The sequence below is a fragment of the Rattus norvegicus genome, chromosome 1 (assembly GCF_021556685.1).
Source record: "Rattus norvegicus strain SHRSP/BbbUtx chromosome 1, alternate assembly SHRSP_T2T, whole genome shotgun sequence".
Taxonomy (NCBI): domain Eukaryota; kingdom Metazoa; phylum Chordata; class Mammalia; order Rodentia; family Muridae; genus Rattus; species Rattus norvegicus.
Window position 1 is genome coordinate 231,711,992 of NC_141534.1, and position 21,715 is coordinate 231,733,706.

Below are 21,715 nucleotides of genomic sequence, written 5' to 3' on the forward strand. Positions count from 1 at the left end.
TAGTGTGTGCCTATAACCCCAGTGGTGATGCCAGTAACCCCAACGGTACATGCCTGTAATCCCAGTGGTGCTTGCCTGTTACCCCAGTGGTGCTTGCCTATAACCATAGGCTGCAGAGGCTGCAATGGGGCGCGCTTATAAACCAGTTGTGCATACTTATAACCCAGTAATGCATGCTTGCCAGTAGTCCCAGGGGCTGCAGTGGTGTATGGCTGTAACCCCGGTGGTGCATGCCTGTAATCCCAGGGCCAGAGGAGCAGAGGCAGGTTTATCCTTAGGGCTCGCTGGAAAGGCAGCCTCATCTCACGGCGAACTCCAGGTCAGTGAGAAGGTCTGTGTGGAAAACTGATGAGCAGCATTAGAGAGTGTCCTCTGGCCTCCACATGTATACACACGTATGTGGGCCCACACAAACATGCACCCACACATTTGAAAACGTGTGAATAAAACACTTTTTACTCTTTTATCAGTTTCAGAGCACACTTCCTCCGTGAAACATTTACCATCATCCTTTGCTCTCTGCAATCCCTCCAACTACGCACTCAGCCACACACTCCTTCTCCCTTTCAACATCTTGAGCTGCCTCTCTGCCAGGAACTTCACTTCATGGACTTTCCCACACTTGCCCCTTTGTCCTGCCACTCCAATATGTGGGCTCCTCTAAAAGGTAAGTGTCCTTTTAGGCTTTAGGCTAACCTGCCCCTGGTACCTAAAGGATACTTGATGGGGTGGTTCCTAGGTAAATATTGTTTAAAATCCACCAGCCTTATGATTAGTAAACTCGATATGACTTGAATACAACATAATTTGGTATTCTTTGCACATATAAATTGGTACATTGAAGTTTTTCATGTTGATATGTGTAGTGGTATTTGGTCTGCATGCTTATGTGTGCATCACCTGGGTTCCTGGAACTTACAGAGGCCAGAAGAGAGTGTTGGATCCCCTAAAACTGGAGTTACAGATGGTTGTGAGCTGGGAATCGAACCTTTTCCCCTCTGGAAAAGCAGCCCATTCTCTTAACTACTGAGTCATCTCTCCAGCCCCATAAATTTGTATCTTAAAAATATTTTTAAGTATGACATCCCTCAAGACATGAGAAGCAGAAGAGTTCATATATGCTTCAGGGTAAGCAATAGTTTCTTTTGAATTCAATCATGTCACATGACATGGCCTGTAGTTTCATGAATGACATTAATGAAAAACCTATGGGTGTTTATACTTTTTACTTAATGAGAACAGGATAGGGAACATGGATACTTACATGCCTTTCTATGGATTATTTTTACCATGTAAGCCAGTGGTTCTCAACCTTCCTGATGCTGTAACTCTAATACAATTCCTCGTGCTATGGTGACATCCCCCACCATAAAATTATCCCATTGCTACTCCGAGACTGTAACTTTGCTACTGTTATGAGTCATAATATAATATAATAATATTTGTGTGTTCCAATCGTCTTAGGTGTCCTCTGTGAAAGGGTTATTCTACCCTCTCTCCAAGGGGTCAAGACTTACAGGTTGAGAACCACTGCTATAGGAAAAAAAAATCATCTACAAGTGATTGGTGTATTTGTCTTGGAGGAGGACATAAGATGTCTGTCACTGTAAAGCATCCAGCCAAGCCCAGAGGTTATTTTATTTAGCGCTCTGACTCAGTGCCATGGGATTTTACTGGGTGCCTAACCTGACACTTCATTCTGCTCATGAAGCTGCTGGTGGGGTCGTGGTTATACAAATCAGTGCAAAACACTCAAGTTGCCAGGTGCAATTCACCGCACAGTGCTTGAGTTGGGATAAGTACTTGCCCTCATTTTCCCGAACCCCGTACTCTAGAACAGCAAACCCCTTCCCCCCGTCCCTCTAAACAGACTATGTACTTCCATAAAGGTTTTCAGAGCTTCCCATGAACAAGTTCCTCCCTAGCTCAAGTGTGGCTAGAAACAGCTCCTGCCGGATGTCCCAAACCAAACAAAAGAGCGACAGCAACAAAGACAAAAGCAAAAACAGCAAACACCTTATTTCAAAACTGAAATAAGGAATAAAACTTTTCCTTCGGTTGGTCATGAAAGGCTATGACTTAATTTGACAGAGGTCAATTTGGAGTCTGTTCAAGACTTTCGGGAAAGGGCTCTTTTTTGCAGAGAGCAGCAAGTGCTTGTGGCCATGAAGGTGTACAGAGCCTCTTCAGCTGTGAACAGCAGTCATCCCAGGACCCGGCTTTCTCCTGTGTCTGGTTTCAGACCCCACCACTTTGTTTCTCTTCCTATCCACAAGCCATGCTGTCTTTGTCTCAGGACAGCCTGACAGAATCTAGGCCAAAGGAGCTGTCCTGTGTATTCTGCCCAGTTCCATCTTTTGAAAACCCATTTTTTGCTCTGAGGGTAAAGCATTTCTTTTCTGAGTGACAATGGATGTATTTTCCCAGCAAAGCTGTCATCATAAAGAATGCTTTGAACTGCCTGTCCTTAGTCCCATTCTAACCAGACTCAGCTATTACAGAAGCACAAAACTATCAAAAGATGTACTAAATTAATATATGTTTACAACGACAGTGCATCCTAGGGATGTGGCTGGACAAAGAAGTGATGCCTGACCAAGGGAATGCATGACCAAGGAAATGTCTCTTTATTAATGCGAAAACAGAGAATGTTTCCCCTTTAGCCATTTTTCATGAAAAATTTTATACAATAGACTTTGATCATATCATTCCCCTCTCCCAATGTCCCTGATCCTCCCCACCTCCATTCCCCCTGACTTCTTGCTCTTTCTCTCAAAAGGAAAAAAAATGATTAAAAAAATGCCAAACCAAAACAAAAAGACAACAACAACCAAGTAGAGTTCATTCGTTGTCAGCCAACTTCTGCTGGCCTTGGGCCTGCCCTGGAGTATGTTTGACATAACTGACAGGACAAAGGATGACCTAAACCCCATTTGTCTCCATTTGAGGACCAGGCCTGATACAGAAAAGAGGGTCATAAGTACCAAATCCAGGAGCAGACCATAAAATCCAGGAAAAAGGTTTTAAAATCCCCTCCCGAAGAACAGCCTGGGAATAACCACCAAAATGGGGAAATGTCTTCTCTCAGGAAGGGCCATCTGCACCGGGCAGTTCTATCCCATCCTATGAGTAAACATCATTGGCGTAGGAACGCAGACCACTGACCGCTGTGACTCCCTAGCACCCATCAGTGAGGTTTTAGATTACCCAATCCTTCTAGAGAGTTCCCCAGCTCCCTCTATGGTCTGTGCGCCTTTGTCTGGGGTCCCCATTTCAAAAACTGGTTGAACCCCCCACATGCTGGTTGTTCTGCAAAACACTCTTTGCTTTGCATACTATCTGAGTCTTCTGTCAGTGGTTTTCAGACCTTTACAGTAACCAGTGACGAAGAAAACTGATTTTCCCTTTGCCAGAAAGTATCAATTACAAATAGCTTCTTGACCAGGTGGGACCTCCTGTCTGCTTCCCCTTCTCTGTGCTAAGATTTTTTTTTTCTAGTTTAAGCATGTGCAGGTCTTGTGCAAGCTGTCAACATCTCTATGAGTTCATGTGTGTCAGTCCCATTATGTCTGATAGACACTATTTCCCTGGCATCATCCACTACCACAGGCTTTTATTGTCTTTCTAATTCCTCTGTGGGGTGACCCACAAATATTGTATTTTCTGGCTGTGAAAAAGTGTGTCCTTGTGTTTTCGGTTGTTTTTTGGGAGTGGCCTTTTGGGATTTGTAAAGTCACCCCCTCACTGGCCTTTAAAAGAAAGGCAAGCTGTTCCGGGAAAGTAACCTTCCCAGCCAACTGGTTGAGTAATAATGTAGTTTTTTTTTTCCGTATAAAGAGCTAGCAGCTGGGGTTGGACAGGAAGTTTCAGCATAAAGTCCAGGCAGGCAGAGAGATGGAGAGAGACACAAGCAGATGGTGAGAGAGGCAGAAGCGAAACAAGAAGCTAGGAAACAGGCAGTGAGAACCACGCTGAGAGACGGAATGGCGAGGAAGTCTGGTTAGGTTAGACACCAGCTGAGAAACTGCCCAAGCAAAACCAACAGCTTTAAGCTATGTAGATTCCTCTGTGTCTTAATTAAACCTCAAGAGGTAACCCAAAAGTCTGGCATAGATCCCTGAGCATTGAGAGGAGGGAGAGGTTTCACTATGGCATCCCATTTAGGATTGAGCAATCCAAAGGTTTCCTTTTTTTGTACATTGTGTATTTGTGGGTTTCTGTTTTAATTATCATCTACCATGAAGAAGCTTCTCTGAAGAGGGTTGAGAAATACTCCGGTCTATGACTATTGCCATAGATCACTAGAACATGATTAGAATATTATTATGTTCCTGTCCCTGAATAGTGGTGGTGAGATTTCCTATCTAATCTCAGGTTCTTTGACACTTTCATAGTGTCTGGTATGGATCGCGTATCCTGGAGTGGACCTGAAATCCAATCAAAAAGTGGTTGGTTGTTCCCATTCTGTGTGCCACAATTACATCACTATATCTTGCAGGCAAGTTTCTGTTGTAGGCCCAGAGTTTGTAGCCCCTTGAAGAATAAACTGATAACTATCTTCCTCCTCCAGTAGCATGCAGAGTACTTTCTGGCATCGTGCATGCTAGTCAATAGGTGTGCAGCTTTTAGCTGGGAACCATCTTGATTTCTCCATGTTTCATGGCATATGCAAATGGTCCTTCAGTAATAGGACCGTCAGGGTATAGAGAGTAGCCAGTAGCTTTGGCAACAGCCTGTGATGTTTGAGTGGGGAGTGTCTATGGGGGCACTTTGGCCAAGGATTTAACAAGATGGAACCCATTCCTGGTACCGAGTGTTTTATTTTATGGTATAACGTGTCCAATTGTACAGTTGGAACATTCCCTTTCTCCCATCATATGGTGAATCCTATGCATGTATGTATATATGTATGTATGTATTTATGTATGCACATATGGTAACATACCTATAAAGAGAATTTGAATATATATACACTTTATGTAAATATATATACTTTAGTAAGTATATATGTATGTGTTTTAGGATTAAATTTATATTTTTAGAATTTATATATAATATATGTATGTATACGTAGCTAATATGCATGTGTATGAAAACATTTATGGAAGTAAGTTGTCAAAAGGTCTTTGGTGTTAGTTGTCCACATATTTCCTCCTTTACCCTCCCACCCCCCTCTATTTACCACTTCCATTCTTTGAAAGATTTAAACAAAAACCTCCTTTTGTTGGTAATGAAAATTTACTGCTCTGTTCCACTGAGTAATGACTTCATGGATCCCTGAAGTGCCTGTCACTCTCCTGGATTTCATGTCTAAATCTCACTTTATTGAATCATTAATTCAGCGCTGTAAAAAACTGTATCTGTTAATTGCCATAACAGAACGCAGTGCCCTCAAATTGGACATTATTATTATTGCTTATTATATTATTATCGATGATTCACATTCATGGAGTTTCTCTTCTGGATATGTTTACCTCAAGTACTCTGTAAAAGGAAAAAGTCAGCGTTGGGTGTGGTTGTTTATAGTGTAATCTCAGTATCTGGTATCGGTAAGAGGATCAGGTCCTTCTCACGTACCCAGTGAGGTTAAGGTCAGCCGAGGCCACGTGAAACAGTTTCAACCCTCCACACCCCTCCCAGAAGAAGAACAAAGTGTGTAAGGCCTCCCTCCATGCCGGGTAGGGTCTCTACCACTGTGATGAAACACCATGACAAAGCAGTCTGGAGAGCAAAGGTTTCTTTCACCTCACAGCTTGAAGAGCATCCCGGGGGAAGTCAGAGCAGGGACTTACCTACCTGCAGGAACTGAAGCAGGGGGCATGAGGAATGCGGCTTACTGACTTTGTTCCTCCTGGCTTGCTCAACCTGCTTTCTTATGTAACTCATAATCACATGCCCATGGGTGGCACCACCCATAGGAAGCTGGATCCTCCCATATTCATTGTCAATTAAAAAAAAAAAAACCTGAATGAACAAATGCCAGCACAGCTTGCCCACAAGCCAGGCTGGTAGGGGCACTTTCTTTCCATTGAGCTTCCCTCTTTCCAAACGACTCTACGTTGTGTCAAGCTGACATAAAACTAGCCAGCCCCAAAACCCAGTTCAGTGTGCATGAGACAGGCAAGACAAAACAGACAGCCGTACAATAAGTCAAATAAAGGAACTTTATTATGGTGGGCACTAGGAGACAATATGACCAGAGGTTTTGCAGAAATAGGGGTCCCCCAAAGTTCAAGAGAGCTGCCTAGGTAGGGTAGGCAAGAGTCTTACAGCATTTGACATGTGCTTCAGCTGAAGGTCCTGGGGCTTTCTACCCAAGGGATGGGATCCTTGGGCCACCTGCATCTCAGAAACCCAGACAGTTCCTCAGTTCTCAGATATGGCCCTCCCAACACAAACCCACATCTGTTCTGAGATATGGACTTGTTCTGAGAGCTGCTCAGGCACTGGGGATAGGGGTAAATTTATAGACCAAATCTACAACTGGCTTTAGGCTTCATGTTGTAAGTTAGAAACATGAACAGATAATACTATTAAGAAATCACATGTGGGATGTTTTATATCTAAAAGACCCTTAATATCTTGATGAATTTTGAGTGGTTAATTTGGATTAATATTTAAAAATAAACTGATACATATTTAAGTGGTCTAATTAATCTCCAGTGTGCATTCCATTTTTCCGGTCCTATCTCCTGAATTATGAGCCCCCAGGTGACTGGATGCTGTCTTACGGCTGCCTATGCAGCACATCACTTAATCCTCACGACCTGAGGATGGACACTGTTATCCCTAAACATAACAGGGACTTTTTCTTAAAACAAAAGCAAAAGACCAAACGCTGGGGACATGGAGACTGAGGACACTTCGCCTACCTCTGCCCCCTCCCCTGCTGTGGGAGGCCAAGCTAAGACTCAGACCCTAGCACAGTGCTGATGGTGACACAAGGGCCTTGGATCTGACACCTCATACAGGTACCCTAGAAACTACCAAGTTTCTAGAAACCACTTAGTAAAGCACAAATATAGAGTAAAATTTAAAGAACAAAATGGAATCTAATAGTAGTAAAAATAGACCAGGGCATCACAGATAAAGTGCTATTTTATAAAATTGGGCTTTAAGTTTTCGTGCCCATTTACAGTATGAACTTCTTCTTATCTTGTATAAGTAATAGTTTTATCTGACATTTCTTACATGCAGACAGTGTACTTTGGCCATCCTCACTTCTTCAAATTGCCCTGCCTTCCTTTCTCTCCCCTTGTCTATCCCTCCTTTACTCCAGAAGTCTCCCTTCTTCCTCCGTGCCATTTTGTCTTTTGTCTTAATTCCACAGATGAGGCATGGAACTGCTGTCTCTCTGAGTCTAGTTTTCCTTGCCATGATGATCTCAGGTTCTATTCATGCTCCCTTCAAGCCACACGGTTCTCATCTCTTCTGTCTTTCTTTAGTTTCTCCTGGTGTTTTAAGACAGGATCTCACTGTATGTCCCTGGCTGATCTAGAACTTGCTATGATCCACCTCCCTCTGCCTCCCAAGTGCTAGGATTAAAGGGACACACAGCCACGCTAGCATGACTTTCTTCTTGTGACTAAATTATACATATACACACAGGCGCTACATATTTTTACCTTGGCTATTGTAAATAGTGCTATAGTAAATCGGGTATGTGGGCGACTCTTTTATATGCTGACATGGAGCGCTTTGAGTACGCATCCTGGAGTGGAATGGCTGGACCACAGGGTAGTTACATTTTTAGTTTTTTAAATACCTCCACACTGGTTCCCATAAGTGGCTGTATTAGTTTAACATCAATCCAACCACCTATTACTGTACCTTTCCTTCTCTAGCATTGTTCTGGTTTTCCTGAGGACAGCATTCTGACCAGGGAGACAGGTGCCATCGATGCAATTTCGATTTGCATCTCCCCAGTGGCTGAAGAAGCTGCAAACTGTGAATCTTGTATGTACTGACAGTTTGTATTTCTTCCTTTGAAAAAGTGTGCACTCAGTTTGTTTGCCCACTTCTTGCTTGGATTACTTCTTTCTTCTGTCATTCATTTCTCTGGGCATCTGTATATCTTGATCACTACCCCTCTATCACAGGAATACTGGGTAAGACATTCTCCTATCTGCAGGCTGTTGCTTCCCTTGATGTGCATACGACGTGAAATTCTGTAAATCCCATTTGACAGTCCTTACTACTGTTTCCTGAGCTACAAAAGTCCTCCTCAGAAAGCCTATGCCTCTGTATTGACAGATTTGCCTTACTTTTTTCTCTAGTGGTCTCAGGCTTTGGGTTCTTAAAGTCTTTGAGCCACCGGATTGATTTTCATGGAGGGTAACCTGTAGGGATCTAGTTTTGTTCTTTCGGATACGAGTGTCCAGTTTTCTTGGCATTACCTCTTAGAGAGTCTGCATTCTTACTTCATTTTGAAGATTTATTTATTGTGTGTGTGAGTACACATATTAGGTAGACGTCTTCAGGAGCCAAAAGACTGTCAGATCCCCTGGAGGATGTGGTTACAGGGCTGAGAACTGAGTTTCAGTCCTGTTAGCAAAAGCAGGAAGCGCTCTTAACCACTGAGCCATGTATCCAGCCCAGTGACTATTTTGTTTCTAATGATATTTTTGCCACCTGTCAAAATTTACATAGATGAGTATAGCTGCATGGGTTTATTTCTGAGCCTTCTCTTCTATCTCATTGGTCTACATATCTGTGGTGATTTGGTTAAGAGTGGCCTCTCCAAGCTTATATACTTGGATGCTTGGTTATCAGGGACTTGCACTATTGGAGAAGGATTAGATGCGTGACCTTGTTGGAGGAAGTGTGTCACTGGGGGCAGGTTCTGAGGTCACAAAAGCTCAAGCCAGGCCCAGTGGCTCACTCTACTGACTGCAGATTTTGATGTAGAACTCTCAGCTACTTCTTCAGCACTGTGTGTCTGCCTGCGTGCCACCATGCTACCTGCCATGGCGATAATGAACCAAACTCCTGAAACTGGAAGCCAGTCCCAATTAAATGTTTTCATAAGGGTTGCCATGCTCACAGTATCTCGTCACAGAAATAGAACGCCGACTAAGACTGTTTGTACCAATACCTTGCTGTTCCTCTAAGTGTGATTCTGCAGCACAGTTTTAAAGCAGGTATTGTGACATCTGTCATGTTGCTTTCTTTCCTCAAAAGTGGGGTATTTTATGTTCTGTATGAATTTAAGTTCAGGAAAGCGTGTTATTGAAATTTTGATGGGACGTGTATTGAATCTGTGGGCGTATTTTGGTGATGTAGTCATTTTTAGAATCTTTAAATTAGGGGTTGGGGATTTGGCTCAGTGGTAGAGCGCTTGCCTAGCATGCGCAAGGCCCTGGGTTCGGTCCCCAGCTCTGGAAAAAAAAAAGAATCTTTAAATTAAAGATTTATTTTTACTTATGTGCATGACTATTTTGGCCACGTGTGTGGATGTACAGTGTGCATGTGTCTGGGCTGCGGAGGCCAAGAAGACACTAGGGTCCCTGGAGCTGGAGTTCTGGATGGCTGTAAGCCACTGTGTGGTAAACGCAAGTGCTTCCATCCCTCCAGCCCCTCAGCTTTAGAATTTTAAGAATGTTGGTGATGCGTGAACATAGGAAGTAAGTCTTTGCGTCTTTAAGGTCTTATTTACTTTCTTTGTGCATTCAAGTTCTCATCATAAAGGTTTCTTAATCTCCTTGATTAGGTTAGGTTTATTGCTAGTGGGATTTATTTTGTTTGGTGTGGGTATGTATGTGTACTCCTGATTTTTTTTAATTAATGAGTTGGTATATTAATTTTGTATCCTGCTACTTTTCTGGAAGCATTGATCAGATCTAAGAGTCTTCTGGTAGAGTCTTCAAGGTATTTTAAGTATAAGGGCATAACAGTTACAAACGGGAAAATTGATTGATTTCCCTTTTTCCCTTTTGTATCTCTTATTTCTCTTGCCTTATTACTCTGGCTAAGACATCCAGTTATATATTTAATAAGAGGGGTAAAATTAGATATCCTAACCTGTTCCTGATCTTAGAGGCAGTGCATTCCAGTCTCCCCCTCAGTAAAGTATTGGTTACAGACTTAATAGCGGTGGTCTTTATTGTGTTGGTGTGTGATGTTTTCTATTCCTAAGTTCTTCAGAGTTACTAACATGAAGCAGTATTGAAACTCATCTAAGGCTTTTCTGTATCTATTGTGATGATCTCATGACTTTTGTTCTTGATTATATCTCTGCGCTCTAACATGGTTATTAATTAGTGGCTGCTAAACCATTCTAGCTTCCCTGGAATGAGACCAACTTAGTCGTGATCTTAATGTGTTGAACTCAATTCGCAGTACTTTATTATAATTTTTGTATCTTTGTACATCAAATAAATTGATATTTCCTTTTCTGTTGTTATCTGGCCTTTGAATCAGTGTGTCTTCCTTCATAAAATGAAGAGTTTTGATTCTTTCATTCCTATTTTATAAAATAGCATGAAGTGCACTATTGATAGATCTTTCTGTGTCTGATAAAATTCATCTGTGAATGTGTCTGCTCCTGGGCTTTCCTCTGAGGAGAGACTTCTTGTTCAATCTCTTTTCACCAACTGTTTGTTTAGATTGAGTATATATTCTTTATTCAAGGAGTAAACATATGTGTTTAGAAATTTCCCTATTCTTTCCAGTTTGTGAGAATGTAAGTTTTCAAGATAATCTCTAATGATTCTCTTGTTTTCAATGGTGTCTGCTGTAATATCTCAATTTCAACTCTAATTTTATTAATTTAGGTCTTTTTCCTTTAGTTGACTTAGCTAAGGGTTTCTTTCTTTTCTTTCATCATTTAAAAAAATCAACTCTTTAATTGTTCCTCTTTGTTGATTTTTTGGGGGTACTAACTCATTAACTTCAACTCTAAGTTTTATTTTCTTTCTATGGTTTTTAGATGTCTTTTATTTTTGATTTTCTAAGGCTTTGAGCTATATCATTAGGTTATTTGAGAGCTTTCTGGTTTTTAAAATGCAGGTTCTTGTAGTTATCAACTTCTCCTTAGATCTGCCTTTCCTACATCCCAATGAACTTATTTTTGGTATGACCTATATTTCGTATTCTGGCTTATAGCATTTAAAACATGAAAAGTGGCCTGGAGATAGGGCTCAGGAGCTAAGAACACTTGCTGCTCTTGCAGATGACCTGCGTTCAGTTCCTAACACACACATCAGGAAGCTCACAACCGCCTAAATCTCTGGTTCCAGAAGATACGACATTTCCTCTTGCCTTCACAGGCACATGCACATATATGATGCACATAGTAGGCACTTGCATACATACATAAATTAAATACAAATATGCTTTAAATAAAAAAAAGTCAGCGATGCCAAAACCAAAAGCATAGTGATCTGACTCCACAGGGATGAGAATGGTAGCTACGTTAGCAGATATAAACAGTTTAATAGGTCGGGGATTTAGCTCAGTGGTAGAGTGTTTGCCTAGCAAGCGCAAGGCCCTGGGTTCAGTCCTTAGCTCTGGAAAAAAAAACCAAAAACAAACAAAAAAACATACATAAACAGTTTTTAGAGGAATGGCGTACTTTGCTCACAATACCAGAGGTATCAGTCCATCATAGCAAGGAGGGCATGATAGAAAGATTTGTTTCATGGCAGACAGGAAGCTGAATGGAAAAGTAACAGAAAGAGGCCAAGGCAAGAAATGACCCCTAGTAACATGTTTCTAGTAAGCTACATTCTCCCAAGAGGCCTTTCCTGCTCTTGTTCTACCGCCTCCAAATACCATAATCTAAGTTTGAATTCATTAGTGGATTAAATTGTCACGCCTTGATGATCTAATGATATAGACATTATTTGCACTTCATGGACACAACGAGAACCTGTTTTTACTAATCCCCTGATCAACCCAAACAAGCTGACAGTCTAGAAGAGCTGTTGCAGTGGTTTCGTTTAAGAATCCATGTGTAGTAAGTATCCTAGGACAGAAGATGTCAGTCGGCCCACAGCCAAATATCATAGTCAGTTTTCAGTCCATTACATAAAAAAGAAAAATGATTCATCCTTCATCCATTAAACTGATCTGACTTTCAACCAAAGCAAAGAACAAATACAACATACACCGATGGAAACACAAAGTCTCATTTATTGTTTTTTTCTGATGCACAAAGGAGTTCACTCAATACATTAACAATAAGCAAATCATACAGATACTGAGGGGAAGGATGTCCCCTTGACTACATACACATATATGTATCTATTCTTAAGAACAGCAATCAAGAGGTTAACAATAATGGAAGGAAGAAGTAGACAGGTAAGTCACTGCCAAATAACACAAGTTCATAATGATCGGTTACTCAAGTAACCTGGCAAATGCCTGCTCAGAATTTACATTTACTTTCCTCATTGACTTTCTTGCCTTTGTGTTTCAGTGAATTTGGACTAGGTCCAAAAACTAACCCTTCAAAACTCCATCTCTCACATTCAGTGCTGAAGATGGGCAGGAAGGTGGAGTAGACTTGAGAACATGCATGGTAACGAATGTCAAAGAGTTTTCTCTCAGTGACCTTTCCCCTGTCTGCTTCTTCCCACACCTTTAGAAATATTTTCATGCTTCCTCTGGAGACATTATAAAATGTATTGTGCGAAGTCATATCTGCAGCAGCTAGTAGATTAGAAATTGCAAACATCTTTTTCGGTCTTTAAAAAAAATTTTTTTAAATCATAGAGACCCTGTAATTTAAGATTTATTTCAAATCATTGCTCATGATACATGTCTCATTCTACCTGCTAAGATAACTCTTTTCAGATATTTGAATAGTGCAGCAACAGCAACATTAAAGATGTCCACCAGGCTGTGGAAGCATCCGGTTCTGGGTGTCTTCCACATATATGAACTGATGGAACTGATACAATGTGCTTTCCAGGGTGCCTTGAAGGCTTTCCATATGTCTGCTTCCAAAGTGAAACAGCTTAAAAATAGAAATAATCTGGTAGAGAGTGAAGATTTAGAACACATTGCCAGATCTGGGAGTCATGTTGCCTCTGTGTGATTTCAGGGAAATTCGAGGGAACACCTCAAATTCAGCTAAGCAACAAAGAGGGGGGTTTTCTATCATTTCCTTTCCTTTATCTTGAAATGTTTTCACTAAAGAAGAAAAGAGACTCAGTGTTCACAGAACTTAGAAAGGCCCTCTCCTGGCATACCCTCTAGGATTCTGAAGTCTTTGACAGTGCAAGTAAAGAACCAGTTAAGATAATATAAGATAGGAATGCAACCTCTTTGGCCCTGTAGATTAGGATGACCTCTTGGGACCTCTTATTTTTAATGCCCCTAACCACCCCATTTTGAAAATCAAATTCAACTTGAATAGTCTACTTTTATGTTTTGGCGATAAGAATATTTTATAAATAAAACACACAAGATAACTTTTAATGCCTTCTAATCTTTTTACAATGAAGTCCATCAAAAACTCTACAGGAATTATTCAAATGGTGGTATGGAGTAGGCAGGATAATGTTTTAATCTTCCTGCCTCTCTCTCTTTCTTTTCTTCCTTCCCTCCCTCCCTTCCTGCCTTCTCTGTTTCTCTTTTCCTTTCATCTAAAGAGAGCAATCCACTTAAATATAAAGTGACAATAGTGCCTACCCATCATCAGGGAAGTCAACCTACAGTAGGTGAACACAGCATTTCAAAGTGCAGGACATCTGGTCCCATGTGCAGTACACGCCAACAAGCATCAGCAACACTCATGAACACTTACATCACTTGGGGAACTAAAACACACATGTTATGAGTGATGCAGGGAGATCAAAGTACTCAAAGTACATGTAAACACTTCAACACCTTATTCTTATTGGAAGTTATCCATCTGGCAACACGTTATCAGGATGAATTGAATGCTTGACAGGATGGTGCTATATGACCCCTGTTTTTCCTGCGTCCATGATTATACTTACTTACATTACTGTGTATGAGTCTTAAGTTTAAAAAGAAGCTGATGCTCAACATCACAATGCACACCCTTAAGGAGGACGAGTGTGGGATCTACAAGGACTGGAAGCAACTGGTGGCCAGCAGACCCAACACACACAACCACCTAAGCTCCTCAGCTGCCTCACTCTGGTTAGATACCCTGCAACTCAGTCCCTTTGGCAAGAATCAAAAGACACAGCCAAAAGCACTTGCCAGCCTCAGAGAGAAATGGGGAAGGAGGCTTGGCAGATCATTTTGGTGTTTCTGACCTGCTAGAAACACTGGACATCCAGACTGAAACCAGAAGTTGGATGTACTCACTTATATCCCACACAACAAATTCTTTTAAAAAAAAATAGAATGAAGTAAGGCCTAAGATGTGTACCATCTTGAGATGTAATGTATATATAACCAAATCTAAACGTGCTTCTACCAGGAAAATAGATCTGGACAAGTTACTGCTGAGTTAGCACAGACAGTAGAGGAACTGTGTGTTCTTAGCCATGGAAACTAACTATTGACTGACATTTTTTCTGTTAGAAGATAAAATGAAAATTTACCTAAACCCTAGGAACGAAATGATATGTTAATAAAACCTGTTCCTGGTCCTGCTTACTTATAGGAGGTGGGATAAATTAAGTAAATAAAAATGTAGTATTTAAGTAGAATTCACATCACTACTTCCTAAGGCTCTGCCACATGGTTTTGACCTGTTCTTAATTCTGCTATGAGAAGGGACATTATATTAGTTAGAAATACGAAAAGGCCCTTTTTTGTTTAATATTCCATGATTGTCTACTACAGGTAAGTCCTAGAAACATAGACATTAAGTGGGATTATTTTTTATATCCTTTTCACTATTCTAAAATTTTAATGTGAGAAAAATCTTAAAGAATTACAGTGACAATTTGATAAATGAGAAAAACATAGTGCTTTTCATATCCAGGCCTTACAGAGCCTTATCCATAATTCTTCAAGGGACTTGCACTTGGCTTTTAAGTTCTAGCATATTGACAGGAGAGTGAACTTTACAGCAAGGATGACACACTGTGTTGTAGGTTTAGCATTGCAAAGAACCCTGTCCTGTCAGTGTTAACAGCTCCGGGGAATACAGTTCTTCCCCGATTATGAAGACTCCAGTCTGCAGAGCGGCAATGCACACAGGGCTTGTTTCTCATCCAATAAGACAGAAGCAGCCACAACACCTCACAGCCAGGAGTCAAGGTGACTTTGAAAGACACAAAAACACAACTATTTATGCCACGCGGCTATGTGAATATTATCCCTAAGAGACTTTAAATCTTTAATACTCAACTTCTGTCAAACACTTTGAAGCATACAACAATATATGAAAAGCGGGCGGCATTCAGCCTCTGACATTCATCCCAAGAAGGGAAAGCATTAACAATCACACACCCCGAAAGGCAAACTTTACAAAGTGCAAATTTCCATAGACAAGGTCATTCTAGAAGCATGTTTTAAATCCAGGAAGTTCTCTTTTTACAAGAGTGTTCTCAATATCTAATTTCCAAGCGCAACCAATGATTTTCAATGATGTCTTTTCAATGTCTAGCTTGTGCCCTCTCATTAAAATCGGCTCATTGGTCCATACTGGGGCTTCCTAATTTTCCCAGTTATTAGCACAGAGTGTCTAACCACATAAGGAGATCTCCTCGCCTTGTATATCCCTATATGGAAAGGTTTTACTTCACTATTAGAAGCACATTGCCAGCTGTTAACACTGCCTTTTATGTGAGCTTAACGCAAATCTAAACAGCCCAACGGGAGGCACTGTCATGAAATTACAAATGCTCCTAGACCAGCGTGGAGAAGCAGCACACTCCCTTCAAACAATTTACCAAGCGAGCACTGGAAGTAGACACAGGAACAGAAGTCATCCAAAGAACACACTACTTTTTTTTTTTTTTTTGAATATACTTTCTGATCGGTCCCTGGGTACAAGGAAGATAGCAGACTCATGTCCTCCCAGGAGAGCGTCATGGATGTCCAAGGGCCTTACACGGAGCTGGAGAATGGAACAACCTGCTTTCCACCCACATAAACCTCCTCAATGTTTCGGTCATCTCCTGAGATTCAAACGGAAGAATCATTCGTACTGTACTTTGAGATTTCAAGTAAAACACTTTTAGAAAAAGAAACACAACCCCCCCCCCAAAGTAGAAACTTTATTTCTCCCAGATAATATATAGTCTCCTTGAGATGACTTGATCAAGACAAGACATTCTAGCCTGTTGAGAATTGGTGCCTCCATTCTGTATCTAAGGTTAAAATCATAGGAAGCTTAATAATCTCCCACCTCTGCCATTCTGCTGGAGGGGCTGGCTGGTGTTTCCAGTCCCAGGTGAAAGGACTGTTATAGACTCTCTTTACCTCTAGAACCATGCTCACACATTGAGAGAAGCAGTCTGCAGATGTGCCCTCGCAACGATGCCCATTGGCAGCACTGAGCTCATTCTATAGGAAGAGGGGCAGAGTAGACTCTCTTGATCCAATTATGTCTCAGGGAATGAAACTCTGACTGGGACTTCAGTTGTGTACCAGGATAAGGAGGTTGTGGGGCACAAGAGGTCTTGACACCAAGCTCTCTTTCCCTCTCCATCCCAGCTCAAGACTTAAATGTTCTTGGAATTGTTAGGCATTGAATACCATAGCATGCAAGCCCAGTGCTGAGAACTGTTTGTTTGTTTGTTTGTTTGTTTTTTAAAAAACGAGTTAACACAAATCAACATTCATAGAGTTTAATGTGCACCACAGTCTCGAACAAGATAAGATTGTATTTAGCCCAGAAACATAAATCTACCTACCTAGATAGAGGAACTTCTGGATAACAGCCTAAAAATAAAAAATAAAGGTGGTAAGGAATAGTACATTGTACCTTTAGAAATGAAATTTATGGGTCAATGCCATTGGCAAAGTCCAGAAATTGAAATTTATTGCTCAATGACAAAATTTACATTTTAATAAATAGTCTTATCAAAACCAAATGAACAAATGATAACCTAAGTCCAGAGCAGGCAAACACAAACCACATTATTAGCTATTAAGAAGTACTTACCTCACTTGGAGTTTGTCTATTGATTTTTGAAAACAGGGGCTTTCTACGTAATGCTGAAACTTGCTAAGTAGACCAGGCTGGCCTCCAACTTAGACCTGCCTGTCTTTGCCTCCTTAGTGTTGGGATTGAAGGAGTGGGCTACCATACTCTGCTTATTCCTGGAATATTCTTGACAGAAAACCGTAAATTGTCAGAGGCAAAGTACTACACAAATCAAAGAAATCATTACGAAAAAAAAAAGATGTGAATGTGTCAAAAGGGTATTACAGAAGAAAAGTAATGAACTTAAGGAAACAAGCCGTATTTCTCAGAAGTTTTCTCTAATAATAAGAATGAAAGCCAGTTTACAAGGATGCTTGAGTACACTCTCCTCCAATCAAAAGCAGGAAGGACACTTGGCGTTTTCCTTCTCTCCTGAAGCAGGTCCTAACACCTCGAGGAAATTTCTGGACTTTTCCTGAATCAAAGCCTATGGTGCTCCTGTGGACTTGTGAGAGCGGGCAGACGAAATGTGCTATCCCTACCCCAGGCCATCCTTGTCTTTGCCTTACAACTTGAGCAAACAGGTCTAAGGCTCCCAACTTAAAATCCTTACACCAGATCCATTTCTCCTCAATTCTCCATCACACTCGGCAGAGGAACACTCAGGTTAGTTGGGATCTCACTTCTTTTATGATTTCTTGTATTATAGAGAACATGTAGCTGTGTGCTTTGCTCTGGTTAATAGGGATTACTAGTTTGAACCTGAGCCGACAGAGGGACAGACAGTTTGTTTCCCCTGAAACAATAAATGGAACTAACTTCAAATAATCTGGTCACATAGTCAGACCTTGTCGAAAAACAAAAACAATCCCAAAATCCTAAACCATAAAAATTTAAAAACAGGGCTGGTAGGATGGCTCAGTGGTTAAGAGCACTGGCTGCTCTTCCAGAGGACCTGGGTTCAATTCCCAGCAACCACAAGGTGGCTCACAACCAGGATCTGATGCCCTCCTTAGTGTGTCTGAAGGGAGTGACAGTGTAATCACATAAAATAAATTTTTAAATAAAGATTTAAAAATAACAAAACAAACAACAACAAAATCCAAGGATTAATTTCTCACGAAAATTAATGAATACATCTTACTAAAGATGGTTAGTTCAAAAATAACCCCCCTCAACCCCTAAATGCATTTTGTTTAACTTTCTTTTACTTACCTCAGAAATATCACCAACGAAATCCCCACAAAACAGATCAATGGGAGAGTCCGATGCTCTGGGGTTGATCAAGAGGGCATCAAAATCCTTGCCGACCTCAAAGTTTCCAATTTCACGATCAAGCCCCAGGGCTACAAAGGGACACAAGTGACCAACAGTCAGAATTACCACAGAGTTATTCCCATGTCCTTGTTTACATGAACGGACTCTGCCAACATATAATTAGACCCTCCAAAATCAGCACCTTATTCGTGAAGCAGAAAAGTACTCCTGTACCAACAGGTCACAAGCCTATGCATAGACAATGGGGAACAGAATAGCTCTGTTCATTGCCCTGTCATAGTCCTGATGAGGTCTCCACTTCAGCCCTGTCAGTGCGCTCCACTGAGCCTTCAAAGCAGCAAGCCTGACACAAAACCTACCTACGCCATCCCTCCCCCTTCTCTCCAACACTTCTTAGCTTTACCTTTCGCTCCATAAGATACTTGGTTATGTGTATTTTCACTGTAGTAAATTAAACCTCCTATTAAAAAAAATAACTGCAAAATTTTCAATACAAGTATACCCATCAGGAATCCTTTAATATAAATATTTTGAACAGGAAAAAAAATCCATCTCAAGTTTAGAGACTCTAACTCAAGAGTCCCAGGGTCTTTGTAACTTCCAAGGTATTCTGGTTGCACAAGAAGAGTGGTTTCCTAAAATAGGGTACACGCCAATAAAGTCTACTGGCTTCCCCCAGCTTACAGCTGTACAATTCATGTCCATGGTTTCTGGAGGCCAAGAAAGAACATGTGTCATTTTTATAATTTATTAAAGAACTGCAGGTGCCCAGTCCTGCTGGCCATGGTGCTGTTTGATTAGCAGCTGCTTAAAGGCTGCATTCTGAGCAAGAAGTGCACTGAGATCACAGTCACGTGTGCTATTGTCTATTCCAAGATTTATGTCTGTTGCATCCTGTCACTTCCAGTGTATTTTATGATAGGGAAGCATTGGCTAGATTTTTCTTTTCTTTCCAGGTATGACACAGAGTCTGACATGGAATATTTCTGTGCACAGGCATCCCAAGAACATGACAACTTCCAGAACAGCAAATTAGAAATCATACTTGTTCTTCAGACATTACCTAGAGATTCTTTTTCACTGTCTGTTAAGAAAGGACTTTTTAAGCATGTTTCCAAGGGCTGTGGCTGCTCATAGCCATGGGATCTCCAACTGCATGCCAGAGTAACGGAGAGACTTTGACAGCCCAGGTTATCACAGTGCCTGCTGTTGCCACTCAGCTCTCCTATATGTTTTTCCACTGGAGTTATGAGCTGCCTGTCCTTCTGTCCTGTGGTATTCAAAACAAACTTTCCTTCTGCAGTGTGCACTTGGGCGGTTCTTGGAAGAGTGAGGAGACAGCCTGTCAGCCTCTGCTCATTAACCTAAGGACCATGTGACCAGTGAGGTGGCCATCTTGTGATTTGGTCTGCATTATTTGTTGGAAAAATGCCACAAGAAGATCACACTGGGATTTAGAAGTTTCTGGCTAATACTTAGCCAGGTAGCCTTTTGTGGCCAGATTGGTCTACAAAGAGAAACAGCATTTTGGAAAAGTGAAATACCTTTGTAACCTAACATGCAATTGGTTCAATAAAGACTTCAAATTTCAAAAAAAAAAAAGAATAATAACTGTTAAAAGCATCAAGATGACTTCTGGAAGAGCCTGGTGTGAACCAAAACACGGACCCTTTACATTTATTGGTTGCACGCTTTATGCCCTTGACAAAGGAGCAGCACCCCACTTTGAGGGGTTTTATTTATTCGCTTGTTTGGTTGTTTGTTTGTTTGTTGAGACAGGATTTCTCTGTGTAATCCTTGCTGTCCTAGAACTCTATCTGTAGGCCAAGTTGGCCTTGAACTCAGAGATCTGCCTGCCTCTGCCTCCCAGAGTGCTGGAATTAAAGGTGTGAGCCACCCCCATCTGGCTTACACTATGAGTTTTCAGTGACTGCATTCAACCTGAAATTGCATGTACTTAGTAGGTCACAGGAGCTGACAGAGTTGTGAGGTCCGAGGGTCTGGGGATATCTAAACTAAATGGGCTTATTCCTAAGAAAACAGCGAGTTCAACGATGAGCTATGTGAGAAACAAATGGCAGCTTTTAGTGAACTTGCAAATGGATGTAAATCTAGATCTTTCCATAGACCCAGCCAGGCTGGTCAGAAACTCAGTTGGCTTCAGGAAATGCCGTCAAGTAGCCCCTGCTTCTTAAAGAATGTTGGCTGTGTGGAGGTGGCTAACAGAAAATGTGTGTAAACCTTGTGGCAGAGCTGGGAAATGTCACACTTTAAACAGGAATGACTTTCTCCACTTCACTCAGGTTATACTCTATAGACAAAACCAAGAAAAGTCCCGAAAAGTAACCAGCCATTGCCAAACAGCAGTGATTTAAAAGTTACACTCCCGGGGGAACGATTTGGCAACTTCTCACAGCTGCTTGATCAGAAACAGCCACCTAGCAGAGCGGAACACAGAGCCTATGGTGGGAAACACCACTTCAGTTCAGCTCAACCTCTTTTCATCAGTGGGTGGGTAGCAGACCACTGAGCTAAAGTATATAGCATATATTATGGTGCTGTGGGAGCAGGGCCACACTTAAGAATTTCAGAATTAAATAGATGGCCAAGGAAAATACACAGGATGTAACTATGATTTCTCTCCCTTGAAATGCTCTTTTGGTGTTCATGATATTCTAGAACATGCAAAGATGATATTCCTGGCCTTCCACTTTTGATTTAGGGTATGTCTCATAAATGTACATAGATCTGTATATGCATATTTAATTGCTCTAGAGCGCCAGTGGTTCAAAGTTACTTTCACTATATCATATTTCTAGAACAAATCAAAGCGATTATTTCAACTATAGTCACATATGAGAACTAAGGAAAGATGATGAACGATAACTGTCCATCAACTACACTGTTATTCTTTCTTCATTTAAAGGCTTTGAGTAATCAGTGCATGGATTAGGTAGGAATTTACATGGGGAAGACAGCATAACGAGGTCCAATTCTACACTCCGGGTCAGTGCTTTCTGAGTGCAAAACATGGCACACTACACCTTGGCAGCTGTGTGTTACTCGGGTTCCTATTCTGTAAATGAAATTAATGACAGTGGCTGTGAGGAATGAATTGCCGCACACGTCCAGGGCATTCACCATTCTGGCCCATGGAAAGAATACAATTATCTTGTCAATCACTTTTATTGATAGCACTATTATTCAAGAAAAGATAGTACTTGACTCAATGGAAGAATAGATTATCTTAACTCATATGCTTATGGCTAATGTCAGTATTCACTAAAAGAATCAACATGGCAACAGTGCATTAAACCCTTAAACAGTTATCCATCAAAGACTGAATTCACTGAAAGAATGGTTGCTCAACCACATGACTATGATTTGGGTACGTTACATGACATACATCAGTAGTGA

General features: G+C 41.1%; 1 protein-coding gene, 2 long non-coding RNA genes and 1 other non-coding gene across 7 annotated transcripts in view; 3 read left to right on the forward strand and 1 right to left on the reverse strand.

Moving 5' to 3' along the window:
• The first annotated feature begins 468 nt into the window (after positions 1-468).
• The window catches only part of LOC120100000 (uncharacterized), an 83,283-nt gene continuing 62,036 nt past the window's right edge, over positions 469-21,715 (forward strand). For both annotated transcript variants that reach the window (XR_015653069.1, XR_015653071.1), the window contains exon 1: positions 469-667. This is a non-coding gene — a long non-coding RNA (uncharacterized LOC120100000). The remainder of the gene's footprint in view (positions 668-21,715) is intronic.
• LOC147997072 (uncharacterized) lies at positions 8,756-19,714 on the forward strand. Of its 2 annotated transcripts, none has more exons than XR_015653068.1 (2): positions 8,756-9,140; positions 19,255-19,714. It is a non-coding gene; the product is annotated as an uncharacterized LOC147997072 (long non-coding RNA). The 2 variants fall into 2 exon arrangements; XR_015653067.1 differs by lacking the exon at positions 8,756-9,140 and adding an exon at positions 17,156-17,686.
• Positions 12,113-21,715, reverse strand: part of Gda (guanine deaminase) — a 79,368-nt gene continuing 69,765 nt past the window's right edge. The window contains exons 12-14 of one of the 2 annotated variants that reach the window (XM_087594299.1): positions 18,236-18,366; positions 16,788-16,815; positions 12,113-16,049 (exon numbers count right to left, since the gene is read on the reverse strand). In XM_087594299.1, the coding sequence (XP_087450425.1) occupies positions 15,979-16,049; positions 16,788-16,815; positions 18,236-18,366 (230 nt within the window). In that variant the 3' untranslated portion in view covers positions 12,113-15,978. 2 annotated transcript variants of the gene reach the window in all.
• Positions 19,403-19,531, forward strand: Snora44 (small nucleolar RNA, H/ACA box 44). The gene has a single exon (XR_015655791.1). It is a non-coding gene; the product is annotated as a small nucleolar RNA SNORA44 (small nucleolar RNA).